The sequence below is a fragment of the Sapajus apella genome, unplaced genomic scaffold, assembly GCF_009761245.1.
Source record: "Sapajus apella isolate SASKATOON/1434 unplaced genomic scaffold, GSC_monkey_1.0 scaffold80, whole genome shotgun sequence".
NCBI lineage: Eukaryota > Metazoa > Chordata > Mammalia > Primates > Cebidae > Sapajus > Sapajus apella.
In genome coordinates, this window is record NW_022437020.1 from 9,592,738 (window position 1) to 9,609,020 (window position 16,283).

The 16,283-nt window shown below is 47.2% G+C and overlaps 1 protein-coding gene across 1 annotated transcript in view; it reads right to left on the reverse strand.

Annotated features, from left to right (window-relative positions):
• The window catches only part of PCSK6 (proprotein convertase subtilisin/kexin type 6), a 152,144-nt gene extending 136,474 nt beyond the window's left edge, over window positions 1–15,670 (reverse strand). Inside the window, exons 1-4 of the mRNA XM_032252876.1 lie at window positions 15,518–15,670; window positions 15,028–15,061; window positions 8,584–8,588; window positions 6,234–6,338 (exon numbers count right to left, since the gene is read on the reverse strand). Of these exons, the coding sequence (XP_032108767.1) occupies window positions 6,234–6,338; window positions 8,584–8,588; window positions 15,028–15,061; window positions 15,518–15,670 (297 nt within the window). The remainder of the gene's footprint in view (window positions 1–6,233; window positions 6,339–8,583; window positions 8,589–15,027; window positions 15,062–15,517) is intronic.
• Between the last annotated feature and the right edge of the window lie 613 nt (window positions 15,671–16,283).

Sequence of the window (16,283 nt, forward strand, 5' to 3'; positions counted from 1 at the left end):
TTTTTTTTTTTTTTTTTTTTTTTTTTTGAGATGGAGTCTCACTCTGTTACCCAGGCTGGAGTGCAGTGGCACGATCTTGGCCCACTGCAACCTCCACCTCCCGGGTTCAAGCAATTCTCCTGTGCAATCAATAGTCTATGACGCTTAGATCTCGATTCCCATCAACCAGTGTCCTATGAGAAGAGGAGATGAGGGCAGAGATACTCACAGAGAGGGACAACCATGTGAGGGTGCAGCAGGAATTCAGCCACCTGTGAGAGACCTCAGAAGAAACCAGCCCTGCCAGTGCCGTAATCTCAGTCTTCCAACCATGCTAACTGTGAGACGATACATTTCTGTGGCTGAAGCCCCCAAGCCTGTGGGACTTTGATACAACAGCCCCGGCAGAGACTAAGAATCTGTGGAGTCTGACGCTGCTCCACGCGTCTCCTCTCCAGGCAGTCAGTTATTTTAGCTCCAGCAATGCAGGATACAGCTTTGTTGATTGAAGCCGTATTTAGGGTTTTCCCATAATTCAGCGAAGGTGGGTCTGAATTTACTTCTGAAGTATTTACACAGAAAGAAGTTGCTTATGTTACATGTAACTTGCTTATGTGAACCCAATCAGTAGAACTTGAGATATGCTTCAGTCAGCATTGTCTGCTGTTTAATGGGGAGCTGCTGGACTTATGAAGGAGTAAAAACAAATGATACGCAGCCTTGGCCTTCGATAACTTCCTGTCACCTTGGCAAGAGATGGGCTTGCGCACTTTGAACTCCAAGTTCCTCTCTCCTGCTGCATCCACAGAGCAGGGGGGGGCCGCTGCCTGTCACCTCTCCTCTGGTCTGGAATACTGAACGCCCTTCCAGGCCTGACGATCCAGGCCCCTCAGGAACCACCTGCACCTCCCCTGCCGGCTCTGACTCTGTCCCTGACAGATCCCAAACAAACTGAACTAGTCATTGTTCCCAATACTCTGTGTACCCCTACTCTGGGGCCTGATCTAGCATACAAACACATGATTGCCAGAAGAGCAGGCCACGCCTGCAGCCTCTGAGCAGGCTTCCTGGTGGCAGGGATGTCGGAGCCCAGAGGGGAAGGTGGGGCGCAGGCTGTGCAAAAGCTCTGTGGAGGGAAAAAGGGCGAAAGTTGTCTGAGGAGGACTTCAAAGGCCAGTGGTGGTTGGGACTCAGGGGCCCACCGGAGGCCAGGACAAGGAGGGTTTGGGAAGTGGGGATACAGCTTTGTGGCACCATCAGGCATGTATTTCAGAGGATCCCTCAGGAGCATGGGAGGTGCCTGGAGGGGGCAAGGATGCCCACATGAGGCTGCAAGGAGGGCAGTGCAGTGGTACAGGTGAGAAGTGGCAGGAACTGGGCCTAGGGCAGGACACACAGGGCATGACAGGGCCAGGCTGTACAGGAGGTGGAGCAAGTGTAGGGGAGACGGAGAGGCTGCCGGTTCTGTGGTGTAAAACGGATGGGTGCTTCCCTCTGAGACAGACTAGGGCCAGAGAGAGTGAGCTGGGTTTGGGACATGTTGACTTTGAGTTGTCTTTGAGACATCTAAGTGGAAGGTTTGAACATGCAGGTGAAAGAATAAAACACTGTCTTTTAAAGTGTATTTACAAATTCAAACCTTTTTTTTTTTTTTGAGACGGAGTCTCGCTCTTGTCACCCTGGCTGGAGTGCAATGGCATGATCTTGGCTCACTGCAACCGCTGCCTGCCACGTTCAAGCAATTCTCCTGCCTCAACCTGCCAAGTAGCTGGGATTACAAGCACCTACCACCACGCTCAGCTAATTTTTGTACTTTTAGTAGAGATGGGGTTTCGCCATGTTGGCCGGGCTGGTCTTGATCTCCTGACCTCAGGTGATCCACCCACCTCGGCCTCCCAAAGTGCTGGGATTATAGGTGTAAGCCACCGCACCCGGCCAAATTCAGACTTTTTACCAATTCTTAGTAGCCATGCCACTAAAACCAGCTGGGTGGTGCTGAAAATGTGAACAGCCAGCTTGTCACTGTCATTTGATCACCCTCACGGGGGAGCAGCCCACTGTCCACACATGGGCAAATCCGCTGGGCCCTGGGCTGCTGCCTGGCCCCGCCCTCAGCCAGTTCATCAGCCCCTGAGACCAATGTGGTCACTTACTGTCTATGTGCTCTTGTCAGGAACTTTCTGTTTGTTTGCACTTTGAATTGCTCTAGCACACAAAACTGTCAGATAAAATTCCATCTGTAGTTAATGGAAAGATCTGCTTCAACATTGCATCACTGCTGGAAGGAAACCCGAGCTTTGATTAAACTCTGGGGGCAAAGTCCCATCCTACAAAACAGAGTGCCTTCTCTGGTCCTTGCAGTCATGTTGCAACTTCTGAGCTTTAAAGCACTGAAAGGAAGCATCAAACCGAAGCCTCCTACGGCCCTGGAAGGAGCCACCAAAGCTCCCTCCGAACATCTTTTTCCTTCCATTTCTACCACCAATCTGGCTGAGATCTATAGGGAAGGAAAGGGCTGAGCCCAAGTCATCACGCTAAAATGTAAGGTCTGGAAGACACAGGCAGCAACGACGAACTATAAGCCAGCTTGGAACATAATCAGAACAAGTAATTTTTAAAAAATCTGTGAGCCCTTTCAGTGATTGGTCGATGCTTCTGTAATATCCACCCTTCTCCAGACTTTTGGCAAAAGAACAAGTTAAAAACAAATGCTTTCAGTTTGCTTAAATGACAGCCCTTGGAAAAACCCAGCAAGCGATAACTGCACCCTGAGAACGCTCAGGCTGTTCTTCCAAGGATAGGGCTGAGTAACAAAGCAATTTGAGCAGAATGGCCCTTTTCAAAGATGGTTAAAAAACAAAATCAAGTAAAGGTAATTAAGAATGCAAGGAAAATGGGTGTACAATTCTGGTATAGGATCAGTGCAAAGAAGGTACCTAGTAAGTATCTTCTAGTACCTAGTATCTTCTAGTACCTAGTAAGTATCTTCCTAGTACCTAGTAAGTATCTTCCTAGTACCTAGTAAGTATCTTCCTAGTACCTAGTATCTTCTAGTACCTAGTAAGTATCTTCTAGTACCTAGTAAGTATCTTCCTAGTAAGCACACACACACGCTTGACAAAGAAAGTCCTGCTGTTGACCCCCAACTTGAGTTTTGTTTTGCTTTAACAAACGTATATTCTATCAGCATTGATGTGACGTGGGGTGGACTGGAAATTCCATCACTTATCAAAGCACTTTTATGCAACGGGGACTGGAGCTAATTAACATAGAATACCATCTGTATTTGATTGAACTTTATCCAGATAAGCCCATAACATTCATTTCCAGTTTGGTCATTTGAACACAATGGCGGCCTGACATTCCGAAGTCTCTGAACAATATTAAATCATCTTTTCCTTTTGTTAATAATATTAATTACACAACTCTCCAGATGTTAAGGTACCACAAAAATGCTTTGCCAATGTAGGAAAATGTTCCGATGCATTGCAATAAAAGATAACACTAAATACTTACATAAAACAGCTAATTTCACCAAATATTTAGTTGTAATGACTGGGCAGAGTAAATATTAGTCAGACTGACAGCTAATTGATTTGGTTTGCATTAAAGCTAGATGAATTTAAACAGAGGTTATTTCAGTTGCGATTCTGAATTCCTAATTGGTTCAGATGTCTGTGTGCTTTCCCTGGGGCTAACAATTTAATTAGAACTGGGAGGAACAGTGAGCCAATCCTAGGAAGGTTCCAGGAAGGCCTGGGATGCCCAGGCTGTTTACCTTTCTTCCTTTCTTCTTTACTGGCAGGATGCATGGATAGCAGCTGTGCCAGGAGCTTATTAAGAAGCTCTGTGAAAAGGAGATTTTTATTTGAAAAAATATAACTGCTATGGTAGCCTTTGCCTAGGAAGTCTCTATCCTTCCTTCTGCGGGTGTCAAGGGGCAGCTAATGCCTGGGAATGCTTGGCCCTCAGACCCAAACTGAATATAGGACTCTGAATGCACCTAAAATGAGTCGGTCAAGCAGCTCAGGTGCTGCAGAGAGGAGGCAGGTCCAGGGTACGGGGACCCTCAAGCCCTCCTGCAGAGCCTGTCTCTGCTGCCTCGGAGTGCCTTGCTCATGCATGGGTCTCCCACCCCGACTCTGCAGGGGACTCAGCAGCACAGAGACCTGCTGGCAGCTCCGCATTCCTCAGACACAGGGTCCGGCACTCAGCAGGTGCACCATCAATATTTTTGGAAGGAAGGGATGAGCAGTCGACCTGAGTACCTTTAAAAGCTTTAAAACATAGTCACCAAAACCAGAGGATGTAGTCAAAACACAGATTAAGTCTCCTATTTTGACTCTGCCTTAGTTCTAACAATTAAGAATCTGCTTTATTTATTCTGGGAAGGCCCCATGGAAGGAAGACCAGGAAATCCACAGTCCCTGTCTCTTCTCAGAGCATGCTAAGAGGGGGGCTTCCTGCATGCAAACAGCTTGCTTTCATTGTCACTATCCGCATGGTAGCAATTCAACAATTCAAAGGACTTCGGTTGAAGAGCGAGGATGTTTCTTCACAAGGCAGACCAATCACTTGCGTAAAGTGCAAGTGTGGAGGGCTGCTGCATCGACCTCTTTCCTCGCTTAGAATTTCCTCCAAGATGATAGATGACAGTCTCTCACCCTCACCCTCACAGAACGCACACCTTCTCCTCCAGGACCAGCCTGTGCACGCTGTACAGAGGCCCCTGCTGCTCAGTTTTCTGCTGATCCACACTCCCACAAGTGCCCCACTCTTTGGGAATGAGCAACTACAATCTGGCTTTCTTCCTAGAGGATTAAATATACTGGCCCCTTTGAAAAACATTCCTTCATGTTCCATGGTGTAAGCACAAGTAGACGTAATCTCACCCCCATGCGATGGGGTGAGATGGTGCATGTAAAGTACCCAAGCACACAGTCACCCCTTACTACACACTTAACTCCTTTCCTTGCTACGAAGGAATAATGGAATGAGCACAGTGTTTTATATCCATCTCATTCGACTTATCCATACCGATCTAGCCATCCATTCATCCATCCATCCATCCACCTATAAAACAAATCCAGAAATACATTCAAGACAAGTCTGCCTTTTCACAGCCCAGGTCCATGAGTGAGCTCCATGGGACCACTTCCTCATGTGTTTCAAATCAAAACCCCCATCGAGTGATGCCCCAGAGAAGGATAAGTCAGGTAAGAGCCCAGGGATAATGCATCTCTCCAAACAATTCCTGCCCTGATTGTCATTGAAGTAGGTGGCTTGGGGCAACACCAACAACCCATTTTTCCATAAAAACTTTACTCTAAGTATTTCCTGGAAATGCTGAAATAGTTTTGTGCATGAGCTAGGGAGCCCAAACAAACATCTAGTACATACGTTAACTTTTAAGAGATGATGACTTCTGTGACCTAAAACTGTGATTTACCAATGACCTCCGTTCCTTGTTGGGGCTGCTATCGTCTCTCATGTGAATTTCATTTCCTTCTCAACACTCATTGCCCTGTGATATATCACCGATTTTTCTATTTCCTGCTTCGTTTTCTGTCAGCCCCACCACCAGCTTCACTGGCCCTGCTGTGGACGGAACCAGCCACGTGGCAGGTATTCCAAAAATACCTGCCAAATGAATGAACTCATTCTGAGGAACTCACTTGGCCATCTTAAATTTTTAATCTTGACAAGTATCTGTTGATTGATATTTGTCAAAGACTAATTTCAAATCTATGCAGAAAGGATGTATAATTAACCACCCAATAAGTATGGATTATATTAAAACATAAAATGTTAGCCTCTTTTCAAATTACATTTGTTCTAATCCCGAAGATCTGTGAATCTTTAAGGAAAAAAGTCATACTTACTGCCTCAGTTTTCAAATTGATAGTAACCATCAATATACATGTTATGACAACCACAAAAATACCCATCTGCCTGATCTCTAATTTCACTATTAAAATACTGGCTTGAATTGCCTAGAGTTTTTGTTTTATGGGTAAGCTTCATATGTGTATCTCCTGGAATTATTGTATTTTGTTGATTTTAAAATGCTGAGAGAGCTTCGCTCACATGATTTAGTTCAGATGTCTGATATGTAGCTACAGGAGTCTTGTATCGAAAGTGAATGTGGAAAACTCATGTCTACCCAGCATCACATTAAAACACAGACTCCACCAGTTTTAGGACCACAGACGAAAAGCTTCCATCCCTTAGGAAAGTATCCTGACCCTCCGTACCTGGGGGTCCATTCTGAGGAAGGTGTGAGGGCCTCTGCTACTCAAGGTCGATCTTTTAAACGTTTTGCTGTGATAAAAATGGTAGTAATCTTCCAGGTTTCCAATCTGCAAGACAAGAAGGAGGATACCATCAATTAATAGTCCCAGGAACAGCTTTGAAAATCTTCCACCCCACAAGAATCTCCCCCTTATCTGAGGGGCTCATCCTCCCAGAGGAAACATAGGCTCCCCTGGGCTTCTCTGCATATCTCTGGTATGTATCCACTGTTTATAAACATGAAGGTGGATTTAGACACTCATTTTTAGATAAACAACACTAAGTAATATTTCACGTGGAGCACATACTCCACCACAACTCATGGTAAATCAACATCATTTAAAGTTTGTACTATCATGGCCAAGTTCTTTAGACAAAAATGAATGTTCATTTAGGGTCAAGCATCCCTGAAGTAGCTAAGTTGGTGTCAAGTCAGGTCTACACCAAAACATTCATTTATAAACAAACTCCATCCTCTCTACCCCATGGGTAAACTGAAATATCGAAGAATGAACACTTGCTCTCAAGTGCAACGGGACAGCCAAAAAAAACACATGGATCCATCTGCTTGGGGATTGTGAAAGGGTCAGATGAGAACATCTAAACCCCCGAGGTGTCCCAATTTTCCACCAGGGGCAGTTTGTCAGGACAGATTTCAGCTTGAGGACTGGATGGAACCAACAGCAGCCTTGTGACCCAGCCTCTGACCTTCAAGAAGGGCTGGCCCTCACTGAAGCACCAACTTGCCATCTGACCTGGCTTGAGCAGGGGACATTGTTCTCGGAGGCCTGCTTCTTGGCTGCAGAGAAGTGCTAGTTGATCACCATCCTCCAAAAGGGCTTTTAAAATAAAGATGGGCTGAATATCATATAGACACTCAGGTTGATCTTCTCAGGCTAAACCATCCTGGTTTCTTTTCCAGCTTTATTAAAGGGTAAATTTAAGACTAATGGTCCTCTACAGCAGTTCTATATGATGATTACAAACATGAGTTTTGAGTCAGATAAATTTGGTCCAGACCTTCCCTACCTCTCCACCAAGATCAGCCATGTGACCTTGAGCGAGAATATTTGACGCATGGGAATCTCAATTCCTTATGTGTAAAATGGGGAAAAAGCTACTTACCACTAAAAGTTAAGCAGGACTAAAGTCTACCCAACTCACAACTCCTTGGCTGTCCCCACCTTAATCACAGCCATTTAGTCTGCTATGGTCTGACCTCAATAGAGTTGACTGGCCCATCCAGGACCTGGAGGGACCTGGATGCTGTGGATGGCCATTTTCAAATCTTTGCACAAGAAGATAAGGAAGGAGTCCGAGAGAGAGCCTCCCAGCCCCTTTACTACGCTTCAGTTTTCCTTTCCGGCAATCCTGGCAGCCTGGCTGCCTTTTGTTCTTGGGTTTAGGAGACATCACTTTGTCCTTGAAATAAGGAGCTTCCATTTCTTCTTTAGCTTGCTCTAGTGTGTTCCTGTTGCTTACAACCACAGAACATCAAATACTAAGACAGTCATGAGGAATGAATAGGAATCACCTATACAGGGCCTAATTTAGTGCCTAGAACCTACTAGTGGTCACTCAACAAACGGTGGTGGTCCTGGGGGCTGGAATTCTCTCTCTGGCACCTCCATTCCCCTCTCTGGGTCTGGGATGCTTCAGATTTTGGCCAAATCCAGGCCTGCAACTAATTTGACCCCTTCCTGCTGGCTGGCCAGGGCTTACCCTCTCTGTTTCCTTATGAGATGAATAGCCACCACCCTGAAAGGGTTGCTCCCAGACTTGAATGAGATATTTGTGTGTGGAAGAACTAGCAGAGAGCCAGCAGGTAGGTAGTAAGCGCTCAATACACCGTTTTCAGCAATTCTGATTCTCAGTTTATTTTCTACCTCAAGACATTTTTCTGCCATCACAAACCTCATTATTTCTGCCTATTTTGCTCACAAGCATTTTTATTTTTCTTCCTACAGATAAGTCACCTTGCTCACTTCTTCAACAAAGTTAATTGCCATATGTGTCAAAAGGTTCCTCCTCACCCACACTAGAGCTGTTATTCAGCAACAGAGGCAATCATGGAGTCTCAACTTGCAGCAGTGTTTAATCAACATGTTTGCTTATAAGCTGCCACCATCCCTGGGAGAAGTTACATAACTTTTGGTCTTTTAATTCTGGGCATTCAAGTCAATTCCCAGTCAGGGACATGGAGAAACTAAGAGTTGAATAAAACTTGCTGGCAAAGAAACAGACTAATTGTGGAACTGCTGACCCTTCACAGGCTCATGTCAGGGTGGCCCTGGAAGCCATTCGGGGCAGCACCTGGCCTTTGAACAGCTGAGCCAGGCTTGGGGCAGCCACCTTTCCCCTCGAAGGCCAGTCCCCAAGCCATCCAGCCACCTACCCCTGGGCCACCATGACCATCCTTTGCAAAGGTCCCAAAGTCTGGGCTGACATGAACTGTTCTCCATAAGCGATCCAGGAAAGGCCGTCCCCAGAATGCTGACCAGGCCAACCTCTGAAGGCAGCAGTGGCCAGAACACCATCTGTTTGGACACTTATGTCCTGTCTAGCATGAGGGTTGAGGGGCTGGGGAGGGCCACTCCCACTGCAGGGGAGAAGGGACACCGACCAATGTTGCCCTTGCAAAGCCAGCTGCAGAAGAAGCTGGAATCACACATTTTTCCTCTGTGACTGGCTTATGTCATTCAGCATAATGTCTTCAAGTTTCATCAGTGTTGTGGCATGTGTCAGAATTTCCTTCCTTTTTAAGGCTGACTAATCTCCCATTATCTGCATACCTCACATTTTGTTTATTCATTCATCTGTTGACGGACACTTGGATTACATCCACTTCTTGGCTATTGCGAATAATGCCGCTGTGTACAAATATTTATTCGTGTCCCTGCTTTCGATTCTTTTGGGTACATACCCACCTACTGTTTTTCAATAAATGTTATTGGAACACAGCCACGCCTCCCCCTTCCCTGCTGCCCATGGCTGCCTTCCCACTACAATGGCAGAGAGGACCAATTGCCACAGAGACCCCAGAGCCCACAAGGGTAAAATATTTCTTTTTTTTTTTTTTGTTCCACTTTCAAATGTTTTATTTTTAGTGTTTTTAAACATTTTAATACAACAAAGATATAAAATAATATATATTAGTTAAATCTGGATTTAATTTAGAATCAAGATATTTACTTATGTACAACACTGTGCTTAAATGTATGGCTACCACAGGAACGTTCACATCTTCAAGTAACACTAGTTTCTCTGTAGATAGGGAGACATTTAGGTAGAATAAGGGTAAAATATTTCATATGTGAACTTTGAACAAGAAAAAGGTTGCCAGCCTGTGATGTATAGCATTTGCTGCTGAGGGTGTCTGGGGAGTTCACCAAAGTCTCTGATATTAAGCACGGGTTCTCTAAGGTGGGCAGTGGTGGTCCACACGCTGAGCGACTGTGCTAATAAACACAGGTTCAGCTACAAGCATCTCACTGAGTCACTGAGCCGTGCTTTTTCCACAAACCTCCTTGTCAGATACTCCAAGAGGTCTTGTCCTTCTGTCTGACTCATGTGGTCCTGCCCTCTGCCCTCCCCCTGCGACATCAGGCATCAGGTCAGGAGTGTGAGGTTTTCATCATGGGCGAAACCAGTGAGAGAATTAAGGGTGACACAGCAGGAGGCAGGGCAGCTGCCCAGACACACAGGCCCAGTGAAAGTCACGTCGGCCCCGATGATGCTGCATTTATGATGCAGCCATTGCCGGCTGTCCCCTTCCCCACTTACCTAAGCCCTTCTAGGGTCCTCACCTGACCCACCACAGCAGGGGCCACCCCAGATGCAAGGAGGCTGCCCCTCCTCAATAAGGGAGGCTGTTCCTTCACATCTCTGGGTGCCTTCATGGGGAAGGGGAACAGGATGCCAGGCTGTGAGACCCCCAGGCTCGCACAGGGTCACCTGTGGGGATGCAGCCACTGGTCTGGTTCAACCTGAGGGACACCTGGCTGCCCTCTGTCCCTGACTCACAGATTGGGGTGTGAGAAGGACCCACAGAGATGTCCCCATTTCACAGATGGGTAGATTGAGGCCCAGGGAGGTTAAGATTATATCACATTGTGGGGCTCCTAGTTCCTAAACCAGCAGTCTCCCCATTCTACCCACAGATAAGCAGGTGATGACATTTGATACCAAATGACATACAGATAAACAAGTCAAGTTTAAGATGATTGTCACACTTTTAGGACCTCTTCAGGGTCAAATGGACAGCGGCTGGACTCAGGAAGGGGGCGGCCTAAAGGCAACACTCCAGGTGCTCTTCCAGAGAAAGTGAGGCTCTTTTTTTATCTGGCATTTGCCCTGATGGTAAGTGTTCTTCCCTGCTTAGCAGCCTGGACATCCTGGGTGGCTGCTGCTTGGCTGTGGCCTTGGACAGTGTCCACACCAGGTGCTGGCTCTGCTCCTGTGCTCACAGCTCACCAACTCTGTGCACTGCTCCTCCAGCCGGCTCCTGAACAGCCCACCTGCCTTTATCATCAGGAGTGGTGCTTCCACAGGTTGCCGCTACTGGAGGGCCCTGGCAGCCTCCTCCTCCTCCCTCGATTGCAGAAGAGAGGCACTGGCTCCACCATCCCAGCTGCCTCAGTCCTGCTCAGCCCCGTGTGCTGCCCCGACCTCCATCTGCTCTTCATCAATGAATCTGACTGCCAGTCTGTAAGGCATTGTTTTTTGACTGTCATAACATGAAATTTAAATATGCTCTTGTTCTCTTTTGTGCCCATGGTATTTTCACAATGCACTAATTAGAGCCTGTCTCATGTGCCATTCAAGAAAATAAACAAACCTTTCCCCTCCTGCTTCCCCTCCCCTTCTCTAAAAAAGAAAAAGAAAAAGAAAATAAACAATTTGTGGAATACAGAATGCTCCCGTCTCTTTACTCAACATCGATAGGCAATTTTATGCATTACTCGTTAAAAGTGGTAACATCACTGAAACAACATTAAAAACCTTGCTAAATGTTCTTGACCAGAACACTGGAGGAAATGAGATCAAAGAACATACAGTGAAAAGAGTTTAATGCAGTGTAATTCTCTTTAACAAGATGCTCTGACATTTAAAAAAATCTAGGTAATATGTGCACGTGATAAAAACTACGGAAGGTACAAAAGGTTATGGAGTTAGTAGGGAACAGCAATACCCACTCCTTCTCCATTCCCCAGCCAGGGCTCCTCACTATTACTGAGTGCTCCCGGCTCATCACAAGAGCAGCTGACGCTTGCTGGGCACACGCCCCGTTCCAGGCAGCAAGCTTGGAGTTCAGATGAATTAATAAGTTTGATTCCCATAACAACTGTAGAGGGTAGATGTTATGACTGTCCTCATCTTGCAGATGGGGAAACTGAGGCACAGGGCAGTGAAATTATTCAAGGTTCATTTAGTCAACAGCACAGTCAGGATTCTTCACGGTAGAACCCTCTGCCTCTTGGCATGGCTAAGACTGTTAGTTACCACGCGGGATTTCAGGCACCTTGGTCCTCGTTCTTAGCAGCAGGTTCTTTCCCAGAGAGTCAGTAACCTCAACATGTGTGCACTTCCCTTCACTTCAATAAGGAAATCATGGGAGATCTATATAATGTTTCATGTACATGTTATCCCATTATACGAGTGTGTGTGCATATGTGTGGATGAATAGGATGTGTGTGTTGTACATACACATGTATACATGTATTCAGGGGTGTGTGTGTGTGTGTGTAAGTGTTTATATACGGATGCATACATATGTATACAGTCACGCCTTGGCATCTGTGGGGGACGGGTTCCAGGCTACCCTGCAGATACCAAAATCCACAGATGCTCAAATCCCTGATATAAAAAGGGTATCATATTTGCATACAACCTACACACATCCTCCACTAGTTTAAATCATCTTTGAATTACTTACAATTCCTAATACAATGTAAATGCTATGGAAATAGTTGTTACACTATATTGTTTAGGGAAAAATGACAAGAAAATTGTTCATACATGCACCATACATTTTTTTTTTCATGTTTTTGATCTGAGGCTGGTTGAACGTGTAGATGTGGAACCCGTGGATAAAGACAGCCACCTGCATATGTATTCAGGTTGTGTGTGTGTGTGCGTGTGTTTGTGTATATGTGTATATGTTTATATACATATCCAGGTGTGTGTGTTTATATCAGGTTCATAAACAAACGGCTCTGAAACATACCAGGCGAGTCCTTGATTTCCCACAGTCTCACATCCAAGTGAGCCTCCTGAGGCCACTGCCAGGCTGCCCTGACTCAGAACCCCTGGGTCTCTGGCTCTCCACTTGGTACATGTCAGATTCACCTGAGCAGCTTGAGCAACCCCACGTGGGCCAGGGCTTGGCCCCAGATGGAAGTTCTGGTTCCAGAGGTCTGAATGGCCACTGGGCAGGTGGGTTCTAAGCCCCTCCCCGGGAGAAGCTGAGTTGTACCCAGGAACTATGTCAAATGCCAAGAGCACAGGCCCAGAAAGCTGTTTCTCCATTTCCTGCCAGTCCATTCCAGGTCCCTCCAGCCTCAACTCAGCATCATCTCCTATGGGGAGCCCCGCCCGTCCAAGCAGGTCCCAAGCACACTGCCCCGTAACACTGTCCTCCAGGGTCTGGGCTGGATCTGTACCGTCTTTGTCTAAGTCAGCACACAACTTCCACCACACCAGAGCAGCATCAACACCACCATGCACCCTTACCACCCTGCACCCCAAACCTTCCCTCCTGAAGCGCTCCTTGTCTTGATAAAAAGCCACCATCAAACCTTCCCAAAGGCAGCTCTTACATGGTCCCCAGACCCGCTCCCCGCCCATCGCCCCGGCCCTAGTGCAGGCAGCCCCATCTTCTGCCCGGACCCAGGTAGGCCTCTTAGTCTCTCCCGGAAGGCTGCACTAACATTTCCACCCTGACTCCTCCTTGTCTCAGAGGGTACACACCCCCTGTACAGCCACAGGCCTGGCCCCTATCTGAACTGCCCTCTGTCGTCCAGTGTAAAGGGCCCTGCCCTCACTCCCCATTCATATCCCTGTGCTTGCTCAAGTCCCCTCACACCCACAAGACTAACTCCTACCCTGCTTTTAACCATCACCTCGGCTGTCACTGCCTCCAGGAAGCCCTCCCAGACCTCCCAGGCCTGTCTGCCCAGACACGGCTATTACACCCTTCCTCCTCCCTCCCTCCACCATAAACTTTCAAGGGCAGGCGCTACGTTGTCTGTCAATCCTCAGGGCCTGGCTGTGTCTGGAACACAGAAAGAGCTCGAAATCTGCCTGGTGAAACAGACAGACTGAAATGAACAAACAAAATAACACTGGGAGGATACACAGGTCTCCCCCATCCCACCTGTGTCCAGCTGTCCAGTGAGGCCCCGCATCCAGAGGCGGGGTAAGCGTGCCCCCAGTGCCTCCTGGCTCAGGCGCTGCTGTCCTGCCTTTGAGCTCTTGCTCAGTCACCATCCCGGGACAGTCCTGAAGCTGGGAGGAGGCTATGGAGCCGGACAGACCACCTGCTGGCTGTATGGTCTAGGCAAGACCCCCACCAGCCTCTCTGGCCTGAGGACTTGAGGCAGGCAAATCCTAGCCAGTCACTCACTTCAACTGGCCAGTGTCCTTCATTCACAGCACGCACCAGCCATGAGAAGAACCCTCGGGCACCGGCGTGGACGAGCAGAAGTGGCTTTCAGGGCCACATAAGGGAGGGGTAGGAACCAGCTCGAGGGGAGAGGCTTGGCGTGGGGTTTACGAGAAGGGCCTTCCCCATTATGTGTTTTCTTTAAATGCGAGTGTAGCCAGCTTCAGACAAGATCTCAGTGGGTGCTGCCAGCCGGGGTCCACTCTGCCAGAAGAGACTTTGTGTTTGTTGAAGATACTGAGGAATGGAGGAGGAGTAGCCCAGTCTACTTTATCATGTTTCATTTGCAGCAAAGTCACCGAGAAGCACGCCGAATCTACCCCAAATGACATCAGATAGTTCCAAAGGTCCACCCGCCCACTCAGCTCTCCGATGGACGTGACTGCAAACACAGGTGCAGTTCATAGCCCTCAAGCAGGCTGCATTGCTGCTGGGGGAGGGTCGGCTAAGTGCATACTCTGGTCAGTCTGCAAAAACGCCACTCCACCTCCCCAGGCCAGCCCAGCCAAACCCTGCTGCACGGGAACAACTGAGAGCAGCCACAGAATGCCTCAATTCAAGGCCTCAGCGATGAATGGGCTGTAGATGAGACTTTGCAAAAAAAAAAAAACTATACGTTATCACTCCCGAAGCCTGCCCTTCCTGTCCGCCCCGCAGCTGCTGTGTGCCTGGTCTCGGAGCCGCTGTCTGTCTTCAGGGCTGGCATCTGCCGAGGGCCTTGGCTTTCTGGGAAGGGTCCATGTCTAAAAGTCATGGTCGTCTGAGTTCAGTTATATAATGTTATTGATCCCAGTTGGTTTGCTTAAGAAAAACACAACTAATTAGACCCTATAAAAACCTACACACCAAATTAATTCTGTATTGCTCCAGTGACTTCCGCCTGAAAAAGACGTTATAAATATAGATGACCACTGGACCTATATTTAGCCAGCACTGGGTTACCTGGAATTTATAATTAAGGAAGTCCAGAGAGAGAGAGAGAGAGAGTGGACATTTTGTTGTTATTTCTTAAAGCACTTTTTAAGAACTGCTTCCCATTTCAGTCACATATACACATAGCAACATTCTGTTATTGCAATAATTACAATCCTGACCCAAGTTAAGATGATTGCACAACGTCCCAGTCTCCTAAAATTACTTTCTTCAACACATATCCACCCAAACTGTGCAATTAAGCTGTTCAACATCCTAAAAATTCCTGAGAAATCATTAATTTTTACTTAGCAGATTTCATTTTTCTCCTGCCTTAATTCCCCAAACCAAATGGTCTGGCTTCGGATGAGAACGTTTCATTTCTATACGTGGCCTCCGCCTATATTTTTAATGTCTACAAAGAGCTGTCTGAAAAATGCTACAATCCTTACTTTGAAGATCTCCATTTTAAATCATTTCCTGGTTAAAGGTTTCTTTAGGGCTCTCTGGAATTTGTTGTTTTACCCAGTTCCTAACTACAATGCCTCTTGAGTATTCATTTTTGTTTTGTTTTGATTTTTAATTGAAAAATAAACTGTAAAACTCTTCCATTCTAAAGTTGTCGTATGGGGCAGAACATGGGATGTGTGGGGTGGGGAGGTCTGGGGTGACCTGGAACAAGGCACTGCTGGGACCCAGAAGGCAAGGAGGGTGTCCGCACTGCGGGATGTGGAACCGGAGCCCATGGGAACAGGTTACTCTGGGTGCCAGCGTCCAGGCAGCTGATGAGGGCGCCCACTCAGGGGAAGTATGGACAGAGGACATGGTCCCCCCACAGGGGGATGGATGGAATATGTTACTACATTAGGGGCCTCTGTAATTGATGAGAGACCAGTGGTAGTTCCCTGGTGTCCATGGCTGCCCTGCACAGTTCTGCAGAGACAGTCCTTGTTTATGTGAAGGACTAACTGGGGCACTGGAGCTGACTGCGCCGGGATCACACGTTTCTCTCCACTGGGTCAGACCAGCTTTGCCCTGCACGTTCCATTTTTCTGTAGGCTTGTGATTGTTTCAAAAAAGGTTAAATTTTTAATTGCAATAAAACAAGGGAAACTTTCATCCCCTTTCCCAAATAAAGCTTAAAGAATGGATGGTCCAAACTGAAGACAGAGGCTGGCGTGCGTGAAGTCTATGGGTCTTCCTCTAACCCCAGACTGCAGTGACATACTGCTTCTCAGAGCTGCACCATTCCCTCCTCCCACCACAGCAGGGCCCATGGGACCCAGGACTTATTTTGTAAAAGAGACAGAAAGAAAATTAGGTATATTTCAAGGGCAGGTGACCTCTGGGGTGGGGAGGCTGCTTAAGGCCTGGCCCCGCCCCTCATGTGACTAGGGTCCACACCTCACCCCCAGGCAGAGCTCGTGCCCCTTCCTCT